The sequence below is a fragment of the Epinephelus moara genome, chromosome 1 (genome assembly GCF_006386435.1).
Source record: "Epinephelus moara isolate mb chromosome 1, YSFRI_EMoa_1.0, whole genome shotgun sequence".
In the NCBI taxonomy this organism is placed as follows: Eukaryota; Metazoa; Chordata; class Actinopteri; order Perciformes; family Serranidae; genus Epinephelus; species Epinephelus moara.
This window is the reverse complement of record NC_065506.1, coordinates 42,503,584-42,525,634: the sequence shown is the minus strand read 5'-3', so window position 1 is coordinate 42,525,634 and position 22,051 is coordinate 42,503,584. Positions and strand designations below refer to the sequence as shown.

The following is a 22,051-nucleotide window of genomic DNA, read 5'->3' as shown; positions in this document are numbered from 1 at the left end:
ATATGTACATTCTTTAGCAAGGGCTTGGCATCAGTTAATTGATTTCAGCACCCTGCCAAACAATCACATCCTGAAGTGTTGTGCTTAATTAAAGCAGGAACAATCTCCCCACAGAGTCACTTTTGGTGATGTATGAGAGAAATTCCAGCTTGTCTAAATACGTTATTGAGCCTGAGAAACTATTGTGTGTATATGCATGTTTTTTTATGTGTTTACTGAGTGAAAAACATTTCTGTCTGAATATGTTGGGAGGAAATACAGTTTATGTCAAATCACAAAAAGAAGAAAACTTTATTTGGGGTTTAGTTTGTTTATTAAGGCATCATTATCAAACTCCATTACATATTACAAGCAGCAGCAACCCATGTAGAAGTTGCCCATTATCCATCTGCCCTGCGTTGTTCCCGCAGTAATCACTGTGATTCTCTAACATTGCGACACAAAACTCCTCACTCAGTCACACAAAATGCTTCTCGCGCTGATTGATGTCTGAAATTAGGAGGAAGGAAGCAGACCTCCCGCGCCTGCCACCCGAACCAACTAACCACAAAGAAATCACACATCTCCGAGTCATTGTTGGCTGTTTAGGCGGAGACGTAACATATATTAATCATAATCAGGGCGCATGTTGATCGAGTGCGGGCTTCACTCAGGTAATGATGAGTGAAAGGGTCGAGGGAGCTGAAAGATGGATTTTACAGATGAATTTTCTCCACATATAAAGTTATAAAAGTGTGTTTTTCATGTATGACATAGAAAAGCAAGAGTTTAGAAATGAATAATTAGGATTTATTGTTAGATTTTATTGTACTAAGGCACTGAATACATGAAAGAGAGTGTAGTTAATCCCTGCCTATTCCCTCCTTGCCCAGCCACATTATATCAGTCAAAAAGGAGACACTGTTCTTGCTGAAGGTTGTCACTCAAAGTTAAAGCTAACTTAGGAGAAGAATAACAATGACATAAAAATGTTTTTCAAAAAAAAATCTGCATTAGTTATGTTCTAATTTCGCTCTAAGTATGCAGCAGGTAAACGCTATGTAACTCTCCAAGGTGCTCGAGAAGCTCAAACCTCTGTTTGGACACCTGGAGGTCAGAAGATTTAAGCAGTATATTATGATGATATAGTAGTTGCTACTGAGTAATGCTAAGACCAAATACACAACTCCCTTCCTGAATACCAAAATCTCAGTCTATGAATAACAAACAGCACCCCCCCCCGTCTCCCTCACGGTGCACAAAAACAAACTCAAGTCTTTGGTTTGACAATTCAGTTCTCAGACTCTGGCTGTGACTGCCAGTTGTGGAAATATCTGAAAGCGCCATTCAGATTTTGCTTTTTATTGTCTTCCTTATGCCATGACAGCAGGTGATTGTTGATATGGATAATGTTATTGTTCACCATGGCTTCTGGATTTTGTTGCAAACGCCTCGACAGGCCAGCTGTGTCATCTGTTGTTTCGGCAGCAGAACAACAGCAGTGTTTTTTTTTTCCCTACAAATGTTTTGCATCAGCATCGCTTTCTGGTTTCTTCTCTCGAGCTGGTCTGATTGTGCGCTGATGTGTTTGTTTTGCTTGTCTTCAAAAAAAAAAAATTGTGGCTCCTATTCACAGAAAAAAAATACAAATGACGAGTTATTACAAATATAATTTTAACATCCTTCACTGACTGCATATTTTTCATTGGGAAAGACGTAATTTGATACCCTTTGGCAAAATACAGAAATGGCTGACAGTTCATTTTGGCTGTTGCAGTGTAGTTGAGACAGATTGCCTTCAGTGATCCCTCTATTCCAATGCAATAAATCTACTCAACACAATGCATAATCTGACGTATCATTTGTGGTGGCTGACAATAGACCTTCTCAAGCTCCTCTGCATCCACAAATGTCACCTTCACACAGTCTTATTTAAAAACTCCACATTACAGGTCGTCTATCACATGACAACAAGCAGAACAGGCAACATATCATTCAAGGGAGTTCATGACTTTGGTCTCGGGAGTCTTTTCAGTTTCTGTGGCGTCCTGGAAAGTTGCTCATTTGGATGTTGTCCCCTTGGAGTCCTGGGTTGTAGTAGGCCGAACCACTAATGCCAAAGTTCAAATCCATGGGTTCGCTGGTGTCTAATCTGAGAACTAGAAATAAGACAAGTTGATGTTAAACATTTGTACTATTGAACGCTTCATTGCCAAAAGCCTTATTATGATAATACACTGAAAAGTAGCCTGTATTTCCCCTGTTAGTGCAGAACTAAGGCAGGATTTATATTTCTGCATTGTCTTCACAGAGCCTACACCGTAGCCTGACATGCACGTGACATACATGTCAACACGTTTTCACTCCAACCTCGCCATACATCTACTTGCAAGGTACCCTGGGTGTGTTGGTTGCTGACGTTCTGGGACACAGTGTCAAGTTCTGCCTGCTACATGCATTGTCTGTTTTCAAAATACACTTCCATTTTCACAGGAAATTTACCGTTTACATACAGTCTCTTCCAAAATAAACCCATTACATTGGTACAAAACCGCGAATTGACATTTTTTTTCCTTCAACAACAAACACACGTGGTTAGGTTTAGGAAAAAAGAACAGGGTTAGGCTTTAGAATCTTACGGGACGCAAACGCCACTATCCGGTCTGAAAGCTGGTGTTTGTCGGACCCATCCACCACCCCTCCGGCCCGTCCTACTGGGACTTTTGGCACCTTAACTTTCATTCATGTCCCGCCGCGTTTTCCCCTGATACGGCCAGACACCTTTAAACTAAGGTGCCGCATACCATGCCGACGCTAAAGGACAGCTTTTTCTGTCTGTGTCTAACGCTGCAAGTCACCGCCCAAGTGCCAGATTTCGACAACTTTGGAGTGAAACCACGTTGTAAACGTCTTGGTGACGCCTGCAGACTTCCTGTTTGTTTTTTTTTATTAGCTGAAAACCATCGACATCCAGTGGAAACATAGCTTTTATTTCCTTTTCTTCACAAAGAATGAATTAATTCATTTGTGGCACAACTCTTAAATAACATACTTATTAATCTTTGGGCTTGGAGGAAGGTATTCAGTATTTTCAAATCAAAAGGCTCAAGTCCAAGTGAAGTTACAAGTTGTTGCTGTTATTGTCTAAGTCAGTGATTCCCGTCAGTCTTTAGTTCAAGGTCCACACAGTTTAATATATTCAGCATCATGTCGTTGAGCTAGTCTACTGTCACTTTTAGGTAGCTGTCTATTATTCACTCACTTTACAGAAGGAAACAGAACTTCAAAATAAAAGGTCTGTGCCGGATTTTCACTGAACTTCAAAATAAAGTGTGTTTTTTACAGACTTGACATGTTTGCAAGTTAGTTGTGGTCCATTAAGTATGGAGTAGAGTTGCAAGTCTGTTATTTAATTTTCTCAAGTCTAGTCTAAAGTCATCAAATTTGTGACTTAAGTTATACAGATTTTAAAGCTCAAGGCAAATTTGTAACTTAGGTCATACAAATTAAACGGACTTATCTTGTGTGTACTGTTGGCTGTATTGTTGACATAGTACAGGTTGGTTAAAACACAGCTGAGATCAGATGGACCTGAGGACCTGACACTAAAGATGTCATTAGATTCATCTTAAATATGCAGGTAGGTTTGTTATATGCTCTATGTTCTACACTTTGCTATCCAGCCTGTAATCTGATGCCTGTAATCAGAAGCAGAAGAAAAAAAAAACATGCAGGTTAATTTCAGTTGGACCTGAACAGAGAGATTAAATATGAGGGCGTGTGGCGGGAAGTGTGCCGTCTTCCTCTGAGTTCATGGCAAGAATGAGACAAATTGCAAACTGTCATAGTACATGATCCTATTTTGCATGGTGAGCTTACCTTACCCTGTGTGTGTGTGTGTGTGTGTGTGTGTGTGTGTGTGTGTGTGTGTGTGTGTGTGTGTGTGTGTGTGTGTGTGTCACAGGACTAAAAGGAATAGTTTCACATTTTGGGAAATACTCCAGTTCTCTTTCTTGTTGAGACTTAAGTGAGAAGATCATAACCACTCTCAACTTTTCACGTTAAATATGTAACTACAGCAGTCTGATAGCTTAGCTCAGCATAAAGACTCAAGGTTCCTCTAAATAAATGTCCAGTGTGTAGGATTTAGGGGATATATTGGCAGATATGGAATGAAATGAGTATGTTTTCTTTAGTGTAAATAAGAATCATTGTAGTTCAATGGTGTTCATTATGTCTTCAGTTTCTGATAATGACTTCACTTTTTCTTCTATCTCAGACATGTGTGTCTGTCTATGTGTTACACCGAGGACAACAAATCAGGGAGGCTATCGAAATAAGGAAGCGGGGCCCAGGGACGATGAACAGGGACGAGGGGGCATACATGCTCTCCCACACCTGGAGCAGCGTCCTGGAGAGGCGGCGGACAGACAGCAGGAGGCGTGACCATCCTGTCAAAACTGACAGGATGGTCACGCCTCCCTAATATCAGCTGACTGACAGATCGCGTCACAACCACCACCAAGTGACACTTCTGAGGAAGGCTGAAGTTTCCACCAAAACATGTCAAGGTATGTCACATCCTAACACATGTCTGAGATAAACGAACAACTAAAATCATTATAAGAATCATTGTGTTTTTGTTACCTTAAAATGAGCCGTTTGTATCTACAAAGGGAGAATGTCCTCGTCTATGGAAACCACCATGTTGCTCTGCCATCTTTCTACAGCAACCCAGAACAGACAAACTAAATACTGGTTTCAGATAGTGCCATTTGCATTTTCACATCTTCACAATTTCACATTTTTGTGTATTTGCATCTGCCGTTGTGGTTAGTAGTTAGTTTTAAGCTGTTTAAATACCCAGGTCTGTTTGTTTTAGAGAGGATCTGGATCTAGATCTGGATCTTAAGTTATCAGAGAAAAAATGTAAGCTAATATTAACAGGTGCTGGGCTAGTGTCCTGTCTGCGATGAGCCAAACACTGTAGGAGAAACACTGATTTGTAACATTAAACTTTATTCAGTGTTTAACCACCTGGTCTGTTTGTATTGGAGAGACTTTGGCAAACAGTTCCTCTAAAGAATGAACACTAAAGGAATCCTAACCAGGAGTTCATGCTTGGCATACAGGAGAAGTTTCAGGTGGTTACAATCTGCAGTCCTCACCACTAGACGCTACTAAATCCAACACACTGCTCATTTAACATGTTATATCTCATTTGTTTAATTTAAAAGTGTAACTACAAAAATTTGCAGCCCGTTCTCACTCCCAACGCACACCAAAATGCTATCACTTTATCAGGGATCTCAGCGCCAGACACCGACGCACAGAGGCACCTTTTGCGCTGGTATGACACGCACTTGGTGCATCAGTTTTAGAGGCAGCGGGCAAACACCCAAGTCATCAAAAAACGTCGCTTTGTCAGTGGACATCTGCGTAAGACACAGACACAGAGAGGCACCCTTCCCTGCAGTATCATAGGCACCGGCAACAGTTTGTAACATCCGGCAGCAACTACTGTAAAATAAAGAGCAAGAAAGTCCGTATAGGGTGGGAGGGGAGGTTGATGGGTCAAACAAACTCTCACTGACGAGCCTGCTGTTCAGTCCCTATGTGAATTTTAAGCTAAACCATGACTTTTTTTTTCAAACCTAACGACATGCTCTTGTTGCCTAAACCTAAAGAAATCAACAAAAGCAAACTGTTTTGTTTTTTTTCTTGTTGTGTTTCTTGTATTTGTGGTTGTTTTTGTTCCGTGTAGATTACTTTTTTGGGTCCATGTCATTAGTCCGACGTCCCGTTGTTCCGATATGTGATTATACTAGGCTATACTGTATTTGTGTACCATAGAGGATCAGCAAACGCAACAAAAGTAGGCTACTGGTCGAGATACAAGTGCCATAGAGAGGAGAGAGTGAAACACCATAACCTCCTGTTATTAACTCTGGGGTCAGGGTTGTGTGGGGAGCTCTCCGTGGTGCTGAACGGCTCCCGGCGGGCGTATTTCTGCCTTGATGGTGCGAACGGCTCTGGGTCAGCTGGGAAAGGCTTAAGGCGAAGCAGGCTCACGGCTTATGTGTTTGCCACTTTCTTTTTCATTTTAACCCACACCATGATCTTTTCCTAACCCTAACCAAGTGGTTTTTGTGCCTAAACCTAACCAGACCTTAACCACAGGGCATCATGATGATTTCGGAACAACGGGACTTCGGAACAATGAGTTTAATATAGTCGGAACAATGGGTTTAATATGGTCGGAACAATGGGATGTCGAACCAATGGGCTGTCGAACCAATGGGCAGTTCCCATGAGTTCAGAGTGCTCCGGCAAAAACTCCAGGCGCTTAGAGCACAGAAACACACAACGCAAAAACCACAAGCAAAAAGCTTCATTCTTATTGTGATCAGGGCCGTAGGCTGTTCATGAATGTCCGATACCTAGCACATCATATTTTGACACGTATGTCCACTGACAAAAGCTGCAGTATTTGACAAGTTGGGATGAGAACGTGTTGAAATTTGTTGCCTTTCAAGATGTAATGTGTCACTTTTTCTCCAAAATGTTGAACTGGTGTAAACATATTTCAACATTGTGTTCAGAGTTTGTTATCTGCCGCCAACCTACCAGAGGCTTATCTTAATATTAGAAATGTTGTCGGATTAAGTTTGCAACCTTAATTAAATCCTGATCTAGCAATCACAGATAACAGTTTAATTATTTATGTCCTCCGGTGAAATTTTTCCTGAAAATGCCAACAATGTTTGGTGTTTACTGTATCAGGGGGCGAGTAATCACATACCTGGGTCTGAAGGATACTCCTCCTCCAGTTTCCTGTGAGAGAACCCCTTCCTGTGTTTCTTCTTCAGGATGACGTAGGCCACCAGTGCCACAAAGGCCACAGCCACTCCTGTTCCCAGCACAGCGCCCCATGCTCCGTTTCTTTTCGTCTTGTGTGTGTCTGTCGCCAAACCTTCAATGGAGGGGTTGAGGGAGTGGGAGAGAGTCGTAAATAACATGTCAACAACAAAATTATTTCTATCAACTGCTGTCTGTGAGGGTTAATTGTCAGACAATTATAGCTGAAATGTGTTTTTGAAATTGTGTTTCCAGTGGCAGTATGCTCGCATAGATACACATCGCAATTAGTCAGCTGTACAGATTTGTCTAATTTACGATGTGATAATTAATGCAATTAACACGCTGAAATCATGATAAATTCTTGAATACATTTGAATATTTAGAGACAGGACGCTGTGCTCGTCATCTCAATAAGGTGAAATGTGACTGAACATTATTTTAGTTCCAATTATATTGTATCACTTTAAACAATTACTCCACGGATAACTTAAATATATCACGTCTTCCCATGTAAGTAGAGCACAGCGCTGATCATGACCTTCACACGTTAGCATCTCTGCTCTCATATTTTGACAGTCGTACCAGTGTAAAAAACAAACTGTGACACAGAAGCTTATATTAACAACACTGACCTTTTCTGCATCACAAAGTGTTGCTGAAGTAACTAACTTTTTCTAACCTTCTGTTTCACTGTTTGTCTCTTAAGGCGACAGCAGCGTGGGAAAAAAAACAGTCTCTGAAAGTGACAAAATTGTTTGCAATATGCTTTGACATAGAAATACTGCATTTGTATTTTATCAGGACTCACACATAAATAATTCAGTGGCTCCATTTATCTACAAATGGCTCAATTTACCCACTTGCTAGGATCAATTTACCCCTAACCTGGGGCAAGTTGAAGCAAAAGACCAATTTTGTCATGAAGTGTATTTCAATTCTTGTTTCCTGTAGCTGCATGTTTTTACTTCATTTCAGAGTAGACAAAATAGTGTGAGTGGAAGTATTAATTTTAGGCATAACTCATTTATTTTTCCAGGAACTGTAATGTACTGAAAGTTATGTTAACTTTATTTTATTTTTATTTAATAGGCATTTGATTGATGTTTAGCAGCAAAAGTGAAATGAAAGCAAAGAAATCCCTTCTTGGCTGTTAGTGTTTTTAGTCACACAGTTGGTCAGTGGGTCTGATATAGCTTATTAACTATTGATAGGTTGTTATGAAACTACTATCTGTGTTTCTTCGAGAATAAATCCTACTGGCTTTGGTGATTCTCTGACTTTTTTTCTGGTGACACCATGAGCTTGATTTCTGTGGTTTTTGCCATGAATGTGGGTACGCACTTTTAAAGCTATCTCAGCATTAATCGTAGTAATTTTGGTAATTCCCTGACTTTTCATCTAGCAAAATTTATATTAGACCAATACTGTAATTTTTGATTTATGTCCAAACACCTTCAGAACTAATGACGTTCCCATCAACCTCAGCTGTGTGTTGTGTTACAGTCTGGTCTCACTCCCAGGGTGTCAAACAAATGCAGCTTGGTCAGCTGCTCTTAGCATCAGATATGGCCGCACAATGCGCTGCTCTGCATTTATATAGCCTTTTCTAGTCTTCCGACCACTCAAAGCGCTTTTACACTACATGTCGTATTCACCCATTCACACACCGGTGGCCGAGGCTACCATACACGGTGCCCCCTGCAACACAGTTACCATTTACAGCCACTCACACACTGATGGAACAGCCATCAGGAGCAATTTGGAGCCAAAGATCAAACCACCAGTGTTCCGATTAGTGGACGACCCACTCAACCTCTGAGCCACAGGCACCCAATGCACCTTTTAGTGTCTGTATGAGATGCACTGGGCTTTCAACAAACTCCAATGTAAACACCTCTCCGTTAATATTAGAGCAACAGATGTAGTATGAAGAGCCAGAAAAGTCACTTTAGGGCAGGTGGGAGTGGAGGTAGGTCCATTTAGCACAGGACTTTGACCCAGGAGACTGGTGTTTGTGTCCTGCATGAAACTACAAGTCAATGTTGAGTTATTGTGTCACATCAGTTGTAGATCATGTGAGTCAACTGACGTGACTAATGTCAGCTACAATCTTTAAACCCTAATCAAGTAGTTTTGTTGTCTAAACCTAATGGCCCACCCCTTATGCATCAAGATAGGCGAGACCAGGGTTGGTTGGTGGGTCACACAAGCCATGTTTCCATCAGCCTGTTTAGATGCGAATCTAGAAGTATCGCATCGGAAAATTATGATGGAAACGCCAACATTTGGATTAAAATCCCCTGATTTGCACAAACTAAAATACGCTCGCTTTAGCCGGGTTTTGGTTGATTTGGAAAAATGTTGATTTGCAAAACGGGGGATGGAAATAGTTATGTTCGAATTAAGTCTGACGTAGCGCACCTCTCTCCATGGTGATATCCACACTCCGGGTCGGGAAGGCAGTAATGCATTTACAAGCTGGTTGCCAACTGCCAGAAAACGTAGAAGAAGAAGAATGCGAGACTTGTTTTGTTTCCGGTTCTGCAGAAAACTCGCACGAGTTCGTAGTTTTCACCAAAGTCCGTACATTTAATGGAAACACACAGATTCATATTTTTTTTAATGCGCATTTCCCAATGATGCGAATCACTTTTGGATGGAAACATAGCTACAGACATTTTCTGGTCCTTAAAAGGTCTCCGCAAGTGTTACTTGAATAAATAAACCTACTGACCAACGGGCGTAGACTGGCCGACCCGTATGCTCTCACTCAGTGGATGGATGATGTCACAGGAAGCCAATCTTACAAAGAAGGACGACACTTGAACGGTTTTCCCTGTTTTGTTTTGCTATCGAAGCTAACGTTAGCTAATGCGCTAAAAAGTTAGCATCACAGAGAAATCCAATATTCCTCTTAATCCCTCCCCAGTTTCTGATGAGGTGGACATGATAACCCTTAATACACATAACGTTATTCATCCCTACAACAGGAAATACTTTTTCCCTAACCTGATATGAAGTGTGCGCTGCACATGTGAGCATTTTTGATGATGGCCTCCGTCCAGTCCTTTCGTCTTATCGCATTTAACCATACGTGTCTTGGTTTTTGTTGACGGGCAGTGGCGGCTGGTATGTGATAAAATTAAAGTTTTGAGCCATGACTCGTTCTATTCTGGCTCTCAATAACACAACAAGACATTTTAAGACTCCTATGTAGCCTACAGCCCTGTGGTGGAGAGTCTTGTTTTGCAACCAGCTTATGAAGTGATGTCATTGTGATGTCGGCTCTAAAAGGCTCTATAACTGAGACTTCAACCCTTCATGTGCTGCTGGTTTGCGTACTGTAACATGAGTTATGCCAGACAGCAGAGTAAAGTGTGCCAACCAACCCCAAGCAGCAAAATATGATGAGTACTTATGAGATGTGACGATAAACGCTGATGAACGTTGTGTGTTTATTACTAATTAGCAAATGTAAGACATTACAGTAAACTAAGATGGTATATATTCTACCTGCCTAACACTGACACTGTGAATATATTAGCTTGCTGATGTTTGCTCTCAGCTCAACACTGTGCCTGACGGAGCTGCAAGCATCTCTGTAGACCTTCAGTCTTGTTGTTTTTTGATGAAACATGATTGTGATCCATAAAGAAGCTGATGTCACCGTAAGAACTATATGTTGCTTCGGCCAGGCGGCCGGAGTGAGTGGGTATTTATTGAAACCAGTGACAGCAAAGTTTCCCCTGCTCATATTTCTAGCCTCTATGTTTATCTGCACTCAGCCGTCTGTGCTTTAGAACAGGTTTTGTGCACACGCTGTGACTGTCATGGTAACTATAGAGCAGTTGGTTTTTTTTCTGTGTTGCCGCCAGTTTCACAACTGTTTTCCCACTGTTTATTGCCGTCATCTGTTAGTGTTATGTCCTGCTGTCACATCTGTCCATGCGATGAGAGTTTTATTTTAGTCCCAAGCTTGTGCCAACTCTCTAAAGTCTTTTTTGCTTCCACTTGCCATGGTGTTGGTTGCGAGCCGGGCCACATATGTTCTGCAGGAAAAGTTGCTTTACGAATAGATAGATAGATAGATAGATGGATAGATGGATGGATGGATGGATGGATGGATGGATGGATAGATGGACAGATGGATAGATTTAATTTGCACCGGTGTATTCGTCAAGCAGCCTTTTCCAGCCCTATCTCCTTGATCTCGTGCTCGACACCAAAGACTCGTCTCACGCCCCCGCACAGAGGCAGCACAAGTATCTTTGACCTCAGTCCCTGACCGCTTCTTTCAGGTTTGTCTGCCACTAAAACAGGGGTTCATTGTCCTGCTTAAAAGGTGGTTGTAATAGACCCCTTCACTCATAGAGGCCACATCGATAGCACCTGAAACCCAATCCAACCTTTTCCTTTGAAAGAAGGGGCGTTTGTCCTCTGCCAGTGGGAAAATAGATGCAGGCAAATGTGGGTCAGGGAAAGGGCGTTAAAAAAGCAACGTGTAAAACAAAAAAACAGTTGTATGTGTTCTTGCGCAATGAGTGTAGAGTTTCTTTAAAGGTAATCTGCATAAAATTTGTGCCATTTTTTCTCATTAAAGTGCTCAAATATGAACACAAATCAGCCAAGAGAGCTTTGAATTTCACAGAAATGCTATTTTTTATCAGGTATCTGTCTGTAAAGTGATGTCACGCTGCTACAGAGAGCAGTTATTCTGGACACAGAAATTTGCACCAGATACTGTGACACCTGAAACTGCAGCAGTACCTCTTTCTGAGCTGCTCCCTGAGGCTGCATCTTTGTCTGTCTCGTTGGCCTTCTCAGGTGTGATCGGAGCAGCGGCAGTTGTAGTCCCAGGGCTCGTTTCTGTGGTCTCAAATGGGGACACCGTTGTAGATGAAGACGTGGCAGATGTCTCCTTTATCTCTGGCTTCACTGTGGTTGTTACAGTTGTTGTGTTGGTAGATTCTGTGGCATTAATCAACCCTTTATCTTCGTCTGGTTTTGTTGTGGATGCTTGCGTAGCGTTGCTCTCTGGAGCCAGGGTTGTCGTCTGTAAGTCAGTGCCGTTGGAGTTATCTGGAAAGCTGGTGGAGTTTTGTGCACTCAGGTGAGTAGTGGAGTTTTGAGGAGTAATTGTCCAGTTATGAAATTCCTCCTCGGCTCCTGTCATGTTGACCTGGCTTGAGTTTGTGGCATCTGCAGTTGTTGCATTTGGTGACATGGTGGCGTTGCTGGTTGTAGGGACTTCAGTAGTGACAGCAGTCAGATTGTTGGGTGTTGTGCCAGCCACATTCTGCTCTTCTTCAGAATTTACTGCCATGGAGCCAGATGCTATCCCACTGCTGAATTCAGCATTTGCATCAGCTTCCTGGTAATAATCTCCCTCGTCTTTAGGAAATGCAGTGTTTTGACTTACAGCTTTGTTTTTGACTAGTTCACGGAGCCAGCCTCTATCAATTGTCTTTCCCAGAGAGTCGGTTGACTCTTGGAGTGCTGCCAGGTGAAAGGCTTGGACAAGCAGAAGGAGGCCTGCTGTGATTTTTAAATACAGTCCCATTTCCCCTTTGGTTTCTCTCTGAAACACAAGACAGAACATAAAACGTTATTTAATGGTGTTCAAAGTACCAAAAGTTAAGCAGGTTCAGATTGAACATTGTGACAGAACTTTAAAGGAATAACTCAGCCACAAAATTACCTTTAAATATCAATTAGTCATGCCATGTTACCTTATTTGCAGAGAAAACCTTGTTCTTCTGCCTCCAGGATCCCCGTTTACTTTAGTTTATCAACAGTGTTTGCAGTTTTAGGATTCTTCGTTCACCAGAGGCAGAAAGCAAGGTTTTCTTTACGAATGCAGAGTGACACGTCATAGATAATTAGTATCTAAATGGTTTTTACCTTTATTACCAGTGCTCACTAATTAAATTAGATAATGTTGGACAAGGAATACGATTGTTTTCTGTACTGCTCTTCAATTCAAAACAGAAATACTGTAGAAAAAAAATTCATTTTTACATTGTAAATTAAGTGAAAGCATTTTATTGAGAGTGGTGTCAGTTTGCACAGATCATACATAAATATATATAAAAAAGGAGAAAAATAAAATAAAGTATCCAACCTAGACACCCAAAACAAAATGTAAGGATCCTACATTAAACTGGGAACAAGAATCTGCAAATGGCATTACACCGTTATCTTCTCCAGATATTGAATAAAACGTTGCCAGATGGCGTCAAATAATTTCACCTGCTCATTCCTAATATATCTGATCCTCTCCACCTCCAGAGCTCTGACAGCATCGAGCCACATACTCACTTTAGGGATAATTTTACCCTCCACAGCATCAGCAAGCATTTCATATCTGACATAAGGAAACAGCCGATAAGTCCTCTTTGAGCTGATGTGAGTTTGTTAAATGTCTCTTGAATATTAGAAATAAAAGTTTGTGGTTTAGGCTCAATACTTGAATCAAGAATCTCTGAAATTGTTTGGAAAATGTTGCACAATTACTTAAGAATTGTGGGATACACAATATGTATATATGTGTATTAGAGTGACTTTAGATTGACACACAAAGACGAAACATGTAAAAGGCTGTTTTGACAATGTGAAACAAGAACTGAGTCCTCTTTTCTGTTGGTTCACTTTTAGGTGCACTCACAAAGCTGCAATATTTGAGTTGAGATGAGAACGTGTTTCCGTGATATGTCAAAATAGATTATCAGCAAAGAGCAACAATCTGCTCAGAACTTAGCTCCTAAAAACAAAGATAAGAAGGACCTTTATTTGCCAATAATAAACAATAAATGTGAATATGTTTTGTGGATGGTAAGCAGCTCTTATAATCATGCAAAGATGCTTTCACTCAGAGTGTATACGTATGTGGCATCCCTCCAAACCTATCCCCAGGGTAACAGTTTCACAATATGATTATATGAAGTGCAATAATTACCTTCACTTATAATTTGGAGTCAAAATTTACTATAGATTATTAAAAGATTATGTGCAGGACATGAATGCATCTTCACTTCAAATGAAAACTGAGAGGCAAAAGAAAAGTTTTTCTGCTTCGTCCTTCCTCCCAGTGACTGAGGGTCTGTTTACCACCTGTGCAGGACGAACGCCGTCAGAAAGCAGCCATGGGTGTTAAACTTGTGTTTATTGCAGCCTTCAAACTCTCCCTGACCACACACAAAGACTCAGTGTGCAACAAGACATCTCTGGTTGTTCCCATTTTCCAGAGGCACAAAATCACCTTCTTGAACAGCACAGGTCAGCTGCACTGACACAAATCATAATGAAAATCCTTCAACAACTAATCCTTTCACACCTCCCGTCTCTCAGGGAACTGCTCCATTGATGAAGCTGTGAACATGGGCCACAACATCACGAACATGACGTCCCCTCGCTGCTACATCTGGACCTTGTTGAATTTCAATGCAGCCATCCCTGCATTGTTACACAGCGAGCTCAACACGGTCCCAACACAATCTCCTGTGAGATCTTCACGACAGGGTGAATTTACACAGGTGCCCTGTGAGCTATGTGTTCTCCCCTCGGCTTCACTCCGATACACAAATGACTGCAGCTCCGGTTATTCCCTGCAGGGCACTCTCACTGCGAGTCACTTTGTTGATCGGTTGCTTTGTTCTGAGCTGATTCTTGTTATAGACAGTGCAATAGGCTGCGTGCACAGTGTGTTATATTGTGGCCTGCAGCATAGGTTTGAACATGCAAATCTGGGGATTTCACATTCCTGGTTTTACCTGTCAGAACATGTTTCAACCAGTCAGGGCACACCTACCTGAAAATACATTTTTAAAAACTAATTTTCTTTTGATTCATCGACCCCAATGGATTGGTTATCTCATTATGCATTCAAAAAATTATATCCATCGTCTTTTAAATACAGGTAGTCATTTCTGAACTTCTCACCAACTGCACATTTCTAAAAATTAATTTCCATCATTAAATAAATATGACAAAATCAGTCCAGTCAGCAGAAGAAGAACTGTTGGCTTTGCACGTTTCTACAAACCACAGTTTGCAACTGTACGTTTCATACATATGACGTAGTTAAGATAAGATTTTATCAGATGGGTCTCACATCAGGAGGATGAGGGAATGATGGACAGCATGACAGGATGGCTACCAAGCAGCAGAAAGCAGCAAATGACTTAAAGACAAACAAAAGCAGGTGTTTTTTTAACAACCGTTCAGGATATGTTCAGCTGTGTTTGTAGTAATAAAAGCAAGTCTTTTTTAACAACAGTTACAAACGTGTTCAGCTGTGTCGGCAGCGACAGATGTGGGTGTATTTTAATGACAGTTTAGGAGATGTCCAGCTGTTTTTTTAGTTAGCGGGTGTTTTTTAACAGCAGTTCAGGATATATTCAGCTGCTTTTGTTGCTACAAATGCAGGTGTTTTGTAACAACACTTAAGGCCATTTCCAGCCGTGTTTGTAGCGACAAAAGAAGGTATTTTCTAATAATAGTTCAGGACATGTTCAACTGTGTTTGTAGCGACAAATGTGGGTGTATTTAAACAACAGTCCGGGACCAGTTCAGCTGTGTTTGTAGCGACAAATGCGGGTGTTTTTTAACAGTAGTTCAGGACATATTCAGCTGCTTTTGCACCGACAATTTCAGGTGTTTTGTAACAACACCTCAGGCCATATCCAGCCATGTTTGTAGTGACAAAAGCAAGTATTTTTTAATAACAGTTCAGGACATGGCCAGCTGTGTTTGTAGTGAAAAAAGCAAGTATTTTTTAATAACAGTTCAGGACATGGCCAGCTGTGTTTGTAGTGAAAAAAGAAGGAAATTTGTAACAACAGTTTAACATGTTCAGCTGTGTTTGTAGTTACAAATGCAGGTGTTTTTTAACGACAGTTCAGGGCATTTACAGCTGTATTTGTAGGGATAAAACCGGGTATTTTTTGACAACATTTTGTGACATGTTCAGTCATGTTTGTAGCAACAAAAGCAGGTGCTTCTTAATGACAGTTTGGGATATTTCCAGCTGTGTCTGTAGCGACAGAAGTGGGTGTTTTTAAATAAGACTTTCAAGCTGTGTTTGTGGCAACAAAAGCAAGTGTTTTTTTAGGGACAGTTCTGGACATGTCCAACTAAACAAAACATGGTCTTATCCTAACCCTAACCAAATGGTTTTTGTGCTTAAACCTAACCACAGCTTAACCACAGCATCATCACGACACAAAATTCAAAAATGAAACGTCAAGAAACAGTTATAAAATATCTGCTACATATAAAACATACAAATGTAACACATCCTGTGGTTTGCAGAAACAAACAAAGCCAACATTTATCATGGCAACTGGGTTCAAAGACATGCACTCAAGTTGTCTGTCAGTGACCAGCGAACCAAGAATGTTCCTCTGTGGCCAGTTTCTCAACAAGCTTGTTTATCGTCCACAAATCAGCCACAATTCTGTGTTTTCAGCTCTGCGGGAAACAAATGGAAAACCTGTGGGTTGTTGATGGAGAAGCTGTTACGTGAACGCAGGATCAATCAAAGGCTCAAGTTTGCTCACAACTCTACAGCAGACTCTAAGAGCACATGATTAAAGAAAATGGCTCAATCCACCAAGAAACGCAATTACAATTTAGAGCTTATAACACTGCAGCAGTGAAAATAATTAACTGGAATAAACTGACCGGTTCATTTGCAGCTTGAGATTAAAAGTTGGTGCCCCTGGCTGAAAATTGCTATTTAGCATCTTCATTGCTCTCAAGACAAAGGTCACTGTTTTAACTCACCTGACGGGTTGTCACCAAACGAAATAGAGTTTTAAATTCAATTATACAATCTTCATTTTTATCTTTTTCTTTTTATGTGTAATTGTTGTTATTTAATAGGGGAAGTAGGAAGCCATTTTTGTCTTCTAACCTCTCCTGCAAAATGTTTTAACTTTTAATTTCTTTTTCCTGTGTTTTCCATACATGTATGTGCAAATAAACTAAACTAGACCAACTCTGGTGCTGTGTTTTGGCCAATTAAATTTGCTAATTGAGGGGGCGTCGGTGGCCTAGTGGATGGAGCAGGCACCCCATGTACAAAGGCTCAGTCCTTGCTGCAGCGGCCGTGGGCAGCCTCCAACCCTCAGCCCCCCACACCACACTGTCCCATCGTTAAAGGCATAAAAAGGCCAGAAAATAATCTTTACAAAAAAAAACAAAATTGCTAATTGAGCAGCTGGAGGATCAACAAAAGAAAACTGTGAATTACAAGACGTTTTAAGTCTAAGTGTCACTAATACTACGACAGTAACCCGTCTCTGTGGAGTTACGACATTAATTTCCCAGCTACTTTTTTCAGTCATACATTGGATCAAGTTCATCTGCCTCTCTCCTCACATTCTCTGTCTTGACTATATGTTAAAAAACTCCCCAAAAATAATGTTAAATGAATGAGTAAATAAGATTTGTTTTTAACCAGCAGAGTATGTTGAAGTTTGAATCCTAAACACACTCTGTGGAGGATAATAAGTGTAATTACACAGCAGACGGCTGAGAATCAAAGGTAAATGAGACGTTAATGTAGAACCAGTATAACAGGCGGCTCAGCAGAGCCACTGGTTTGTTTTGTTGAGCACTGTGTAAATGTGACTATAATTAGCAGGGATAAGATTTAAGATCAGATGCTAAACGATGACTTTGAGCTTTTATCTTAAAAATATTTAACTTGTAATGATGTGTATCTGCCAGAGACAAATGTTACCACTATTATCTGTTTGTTTGTACCATTCAGTTTCAAACCAGTGATTCCTGTTTTGCTCAACGTGTCACTTCCTGTCCATGACAAAAATAACCTCACATCCGTCATCACACTGGGCACAGCTGCACAGAACAACTCTCCACCCGTTCTACGGAATTACAGCAGTAATCTGCGCGCCCCGCAGAGAGGCTATTTGGCCTTCAGCGTCTCACCAAAGAGTCACCGCGCCGCGGCGGGTCGATGTTTACCTCTGACCCTTCGCACTCAGAGAAGCCAACTGTTAAAAGAGTTCCCACTCTGCTGGTCTGTCAGAGTCTGCAGCAGCTTTCACCTCGACGGCTCTGTCAGCTGTGACTTTACAGAGAGCCAGTCCCATATAAACACACACACATGGACAAATACACACCCTGTAAACACTCCTTGATATCCTTCAACCTACACACAGACACTAATCACCTGACACTGATGTTACAAACATGTTTAAAGTTCACCTGTGTCATGATCACCTTGTTATGTTGTTATTCATTTACTGCAGTGTACAACCCCAATATCTGTATAGACAAAATGAAAATATCTAAATACATAAACTCAAATACCATAAAACTTTGAGGTACTTGTACTCAGTGTTGCAGAGTAGTGGACTACATGTAAGTAAACTAGTAGCTTAACTACTTCCCATCTTGCTGGTAGTTCACTGAATCACTATATAATGAATCTGAATCTGATTGAATTACTGTTTTGCCTTTGCCTATCAAAACGACAAATAATATTGGGCCCATTCATATTTTTTCATGCTTCTCACCTGTAATCAAACCCCTGACTGTTGCTATGTATCTTACTATATAATGACGAAAACTCTGTCTGTGTGTGTGTGTGTGTCTGTTCCACGTTTTTCTCCTCACTGACTTGGTCAATCCATGTGAAATTTGGGAGGTCATGGGAGGATGCGAATGAAGCAATATTACATCAATTGGCCAAAGGGGGGCGCTATAGCAACTGATTGAAATTGCAAACTTTGAATGGGCATATCTCATGCCCCGTATGTCGTAGAGACATGAAACTTTGCACAGAGATGCCTCTCCTCATGAGGAACAAATTTGCCTCAAGAACCCATAACTTCCGCTTATATAGATTTTNNNTAGGCCTAACCGCCATATGGATTTTTACTAAACTTGGTAGATATGTAGAACAGGACGCCTCAAGGTGACTGGAGAAATTTAACTCTAATTGGCAACTGGGTGGCGCTATAACAACAGAAAAATGCTTAGAAATGGCTAAAATGCGACCGATCGCTGTGGCTCCCCCTGTGGACCAATGTTTGTTTGTTTTCTCATTTTTGGTATGACTAAGCCATGGTATGGTATGCTGTACTCAATGGGTATGGACTAGTTAACAACTGTTTAGAGAAACTGTTGCAGCTTGTTTTAGAAGTTACCTAACTAAGTGAGTAATCCTGCGTGGTGCAATACCCCAACCTGGACTCAAGCCTCTGAAGGCAGGTTCCCATAATTAGTGTGGCAGTTAAGTTGCATTTTCTGCTGACATGTGACTCTTTTGTATTTTATTTTGTTATAATTTCATATCACATGTATATTGCCAATTTGATCATTTCTTTCAAAGCAGTTTGAAATACTTTCTCTAAGTCATTGGTTCCCAACTGGTCCAGCCAAGGGTCCAGATTTCTCCTGTCATTAGTTCAAGGTCCACACAGTTTAATACATTCAGCGCCATACTTGTGTTTGGCCATGTCATTGAGTGCGTTTACATGGACAGTTTAATTCCCTTTTCATTCGGAATGAAAGTTCATTCCTATTAAAAGTGATCTTGTAAACATCTCATTCGGAATGAAAATGGCCAATGCGATTGAAAATTCAATCCGATGTAAGGGGCTGGAATATTCCATTTCTAATTCTGAATGAAAGAATTTCTCGCACTTGTATACACGCATTCCTCTTTAAGTTCATTCCGGTCTTTCTGCACATGCTCGTTTCCTTGCCCTTCTGGCGCAATGATGTATATAGCGCGCATAGCAACGGGCTGAGATAGAGCAGTCGGACTCGTTGCACTCACTGGTCTCCATTCGCCAAAGCACGGTCTTCTATCTCCCTTCTTCGACCTTCTACCTCTCTTCTCCTCCTCAACAGACTAAGCCTTAGCAGAACAAGGTTGTTGTCGTACTGCTGCTTCAAGAATATAAGCGAAACAAGCCCGAAAAAGGCACTAAGAACGGCATTGTCAAGCATCTTGTTATCCGGAGCGAGGACTACAGTGTTTTCTTCCGGTTAACGTAAACATGTAACATCCGCCCCGCCCCCTATCCAATCAGAAACCTTCCCTGCCCCAAACCTTGCGCAGACCCAATAAAGGCGATTAAACTGATCTCCCATGTAAACCCTCATTCAGAATGAATATTTCCCATGTAAACTACCTGGAAAAACTTTAATTCCGAATGATTTCATTCAGATTTATTTCATTCTGAATTAGAAGCCATCATGTAACCGTAGCCATTGAGCTAGTTTGTCATTATTCACTCCTTTTACAACAGGGATCAGTAGGCCCGTGACCCACTTTTGGACCATGACCCACCTGTTGGGAACCACTGCTCTGAGTAGTTTAAGTGAACCAAACTAGATTTCTTTCTTTACAGCTTCACTGTAGTTAAACTTCTTCCAGTATGGAGTCATTAGTAGCTTGCAAACTTATGCTGTCAAAGTCTCCAACACTGCTTGTAATAGTAGCAGACGGATTGATACCAAATTATCAACACTACAGATAGTACATTTTAGTTTTGAAGATCAATTTAAGCGTCAAAAGGATTTATACCAAAAAAGGGATCAGTTTCTTTCGACTACGTTGTTCCCATTTGTATTTCAAGGGCAAAAGCGTCATGTTGTTGTGAACACATGTGGTGCATGTACTCTTTGCTTCTCTGCACATATACAACGTACGTGTCAACGCAGCACGCACCCTAACCAGTGTAATCCAACACATAATTGCAGTAATGGCTGAATGACAGAAGGAAAACTACGAGAACAAGAACTTGGAGCTGAAAGTGTGAAGAGAGGAGGTGGAGGGAAATGTCTCAGCAGTCTCGTCAGAGAAGCTCATGCGAAAAATATCCAGGTACACTGAAGTGACTGGTCATCATTAGCTGTTAGCAGAGTGATTAGTCACCTCATCAATCATGACACAGCTCTCTCCTACATGAACAGGCCGCTCCTAATAATAAAAAGTATCAGTATTGGTATCGATATCAGCAGTTTGTGCCCTGTATTACTTTGTACTGGGAACCAAATTTTGTGGTGTAGCCCGCCCTTAGCTTGTACCTCCATTTTACACTTCTCTATTCACTACTCCTTTCACAGATAAAACATCATCATCATAAGTTTAAAAAATACCCATCAGTGTATGAAGAATTATTTGTTAAACGCAGGGCTTTTATAATAGGGGTTACCTTATTTCCACTCAAGTAAATGATCTACTTCTCCCACCGTCTATCCCAGGCTCACACGTCACCGCACCCCAGGGCTCATACTAATACCTTTGTAAAACTTAGTGACACTTGTGTAACTGCATTGTGAGTGTTCCCCTCTTCAGGTTATGTAAGGTCCTGTGTGTGTATGTGTGTCACTAGATGTTGTGATGTTTTACCACCCGGCGACAAACTCATTTTACTCTCACAATGAAAATAAAAGCATTTTTGTTTCTGATACTCTATTTTTACTTTGTTAAAAGAGGAAGCAGTAAGAAAAATTTGCCAGGTATGACCAAATTATAAACATATTCATGTCACATACACAGTGTAAAAACATATATACGGAAATTATTGTAAAAGAAGTCTTTTCACTGAAAAATCCTCCAAAAATAAAAGAGGTTATTTATGTTGGGTTTTTTTAACTTAAAAATATCACAGCGACTTAAATCTTATTAAACATATCTATACAAAACATCCATCCATCACACATTTCCTGAGAAAATTTAAGAGGACAAAATGAAATCCTTCCCCAGTAAATCCTTACCTTATTCTTAGGCTATATCAGATGAGAACAGGTGCACAGGCAACTAAATCTCTTCAGTGAGCTGCCAACGTGTGAGAGTGAATCAGCAGTCGGCCCGGAGAGACAAGCAGGGAAGGAGGGAGGAGGGCCCAACAGAGCTGCATTCAGGGAACAACCTGCTCAACCTGCTTCTACACCTGCCAGCAACAGCAACACGCCCTGAACAGCATCCAGTTGCACGCTGTGAAAAGGCCACACAGGACGGGATGGAAATGAATTAGTGGACAAGGGAAGGGGAAGAGGGGGTTGAGGGATTAATTTGTAACCAGCTCATTTCATGTTCTCATCTAAATAAGTTGATTATATTCATTTTGGGTTGCCAGGTTGCCAGGTTAGATCTGTGAATTCCCCCAGTGGGTGGAGCTTCTGGCCACAGGTCCTCTGAGCCCTTTTTTTTTTGCCTCACTGGAAA

The 22,051-nt window shown here is 41.0% G+C and overlaps 1 protein-coding gene across 2 annotated transcripts; it reads right to left on the bottom strand.

Moving 5' to 3' along the window:
- Positions 1-290: 290 nt before the first annotated feature.
- muc15 (mucin 15, cell surface associated) lies at positions 291-21,700 on the bottom strand. Of its 2 annotated transcripts, XM_050042419.1 has the most exons (5): positions 21,601-21,700; positions 11,608-12,418; positions 6,782-6,952; positions 4,627-4,703; positions 2,001-2,138 (listed from the first exon to the last, which is right to left on the bottom strand). In XM_050042419.1, the coding sequence occupies exons 2-4, from the start codon at positions 12,398-12,400 to the stop codon at positions 4,648-4,650; spliced, it is 1,020 nt and encodes a 339-aa protein (XP_049898376.1). In that variant the 5' UTR covers positions 12,401-12,418; positions 21,601-21,700; the 3' UTR covers positions 2,001-2,138; positions 4,627-4,647. The 2 variants fall into 2 exon arrangements, with proteins under 2 accessions (XP_049898369.1, XP_049898376.1); XM_050042412.1 differs by lacking the exon at positions 4,627-4,703 and having other exon boundaries at positions 291-2,138.
- Between the last annotated feature and the right edge of the window lie 351 nt (positions 21,701-22,051).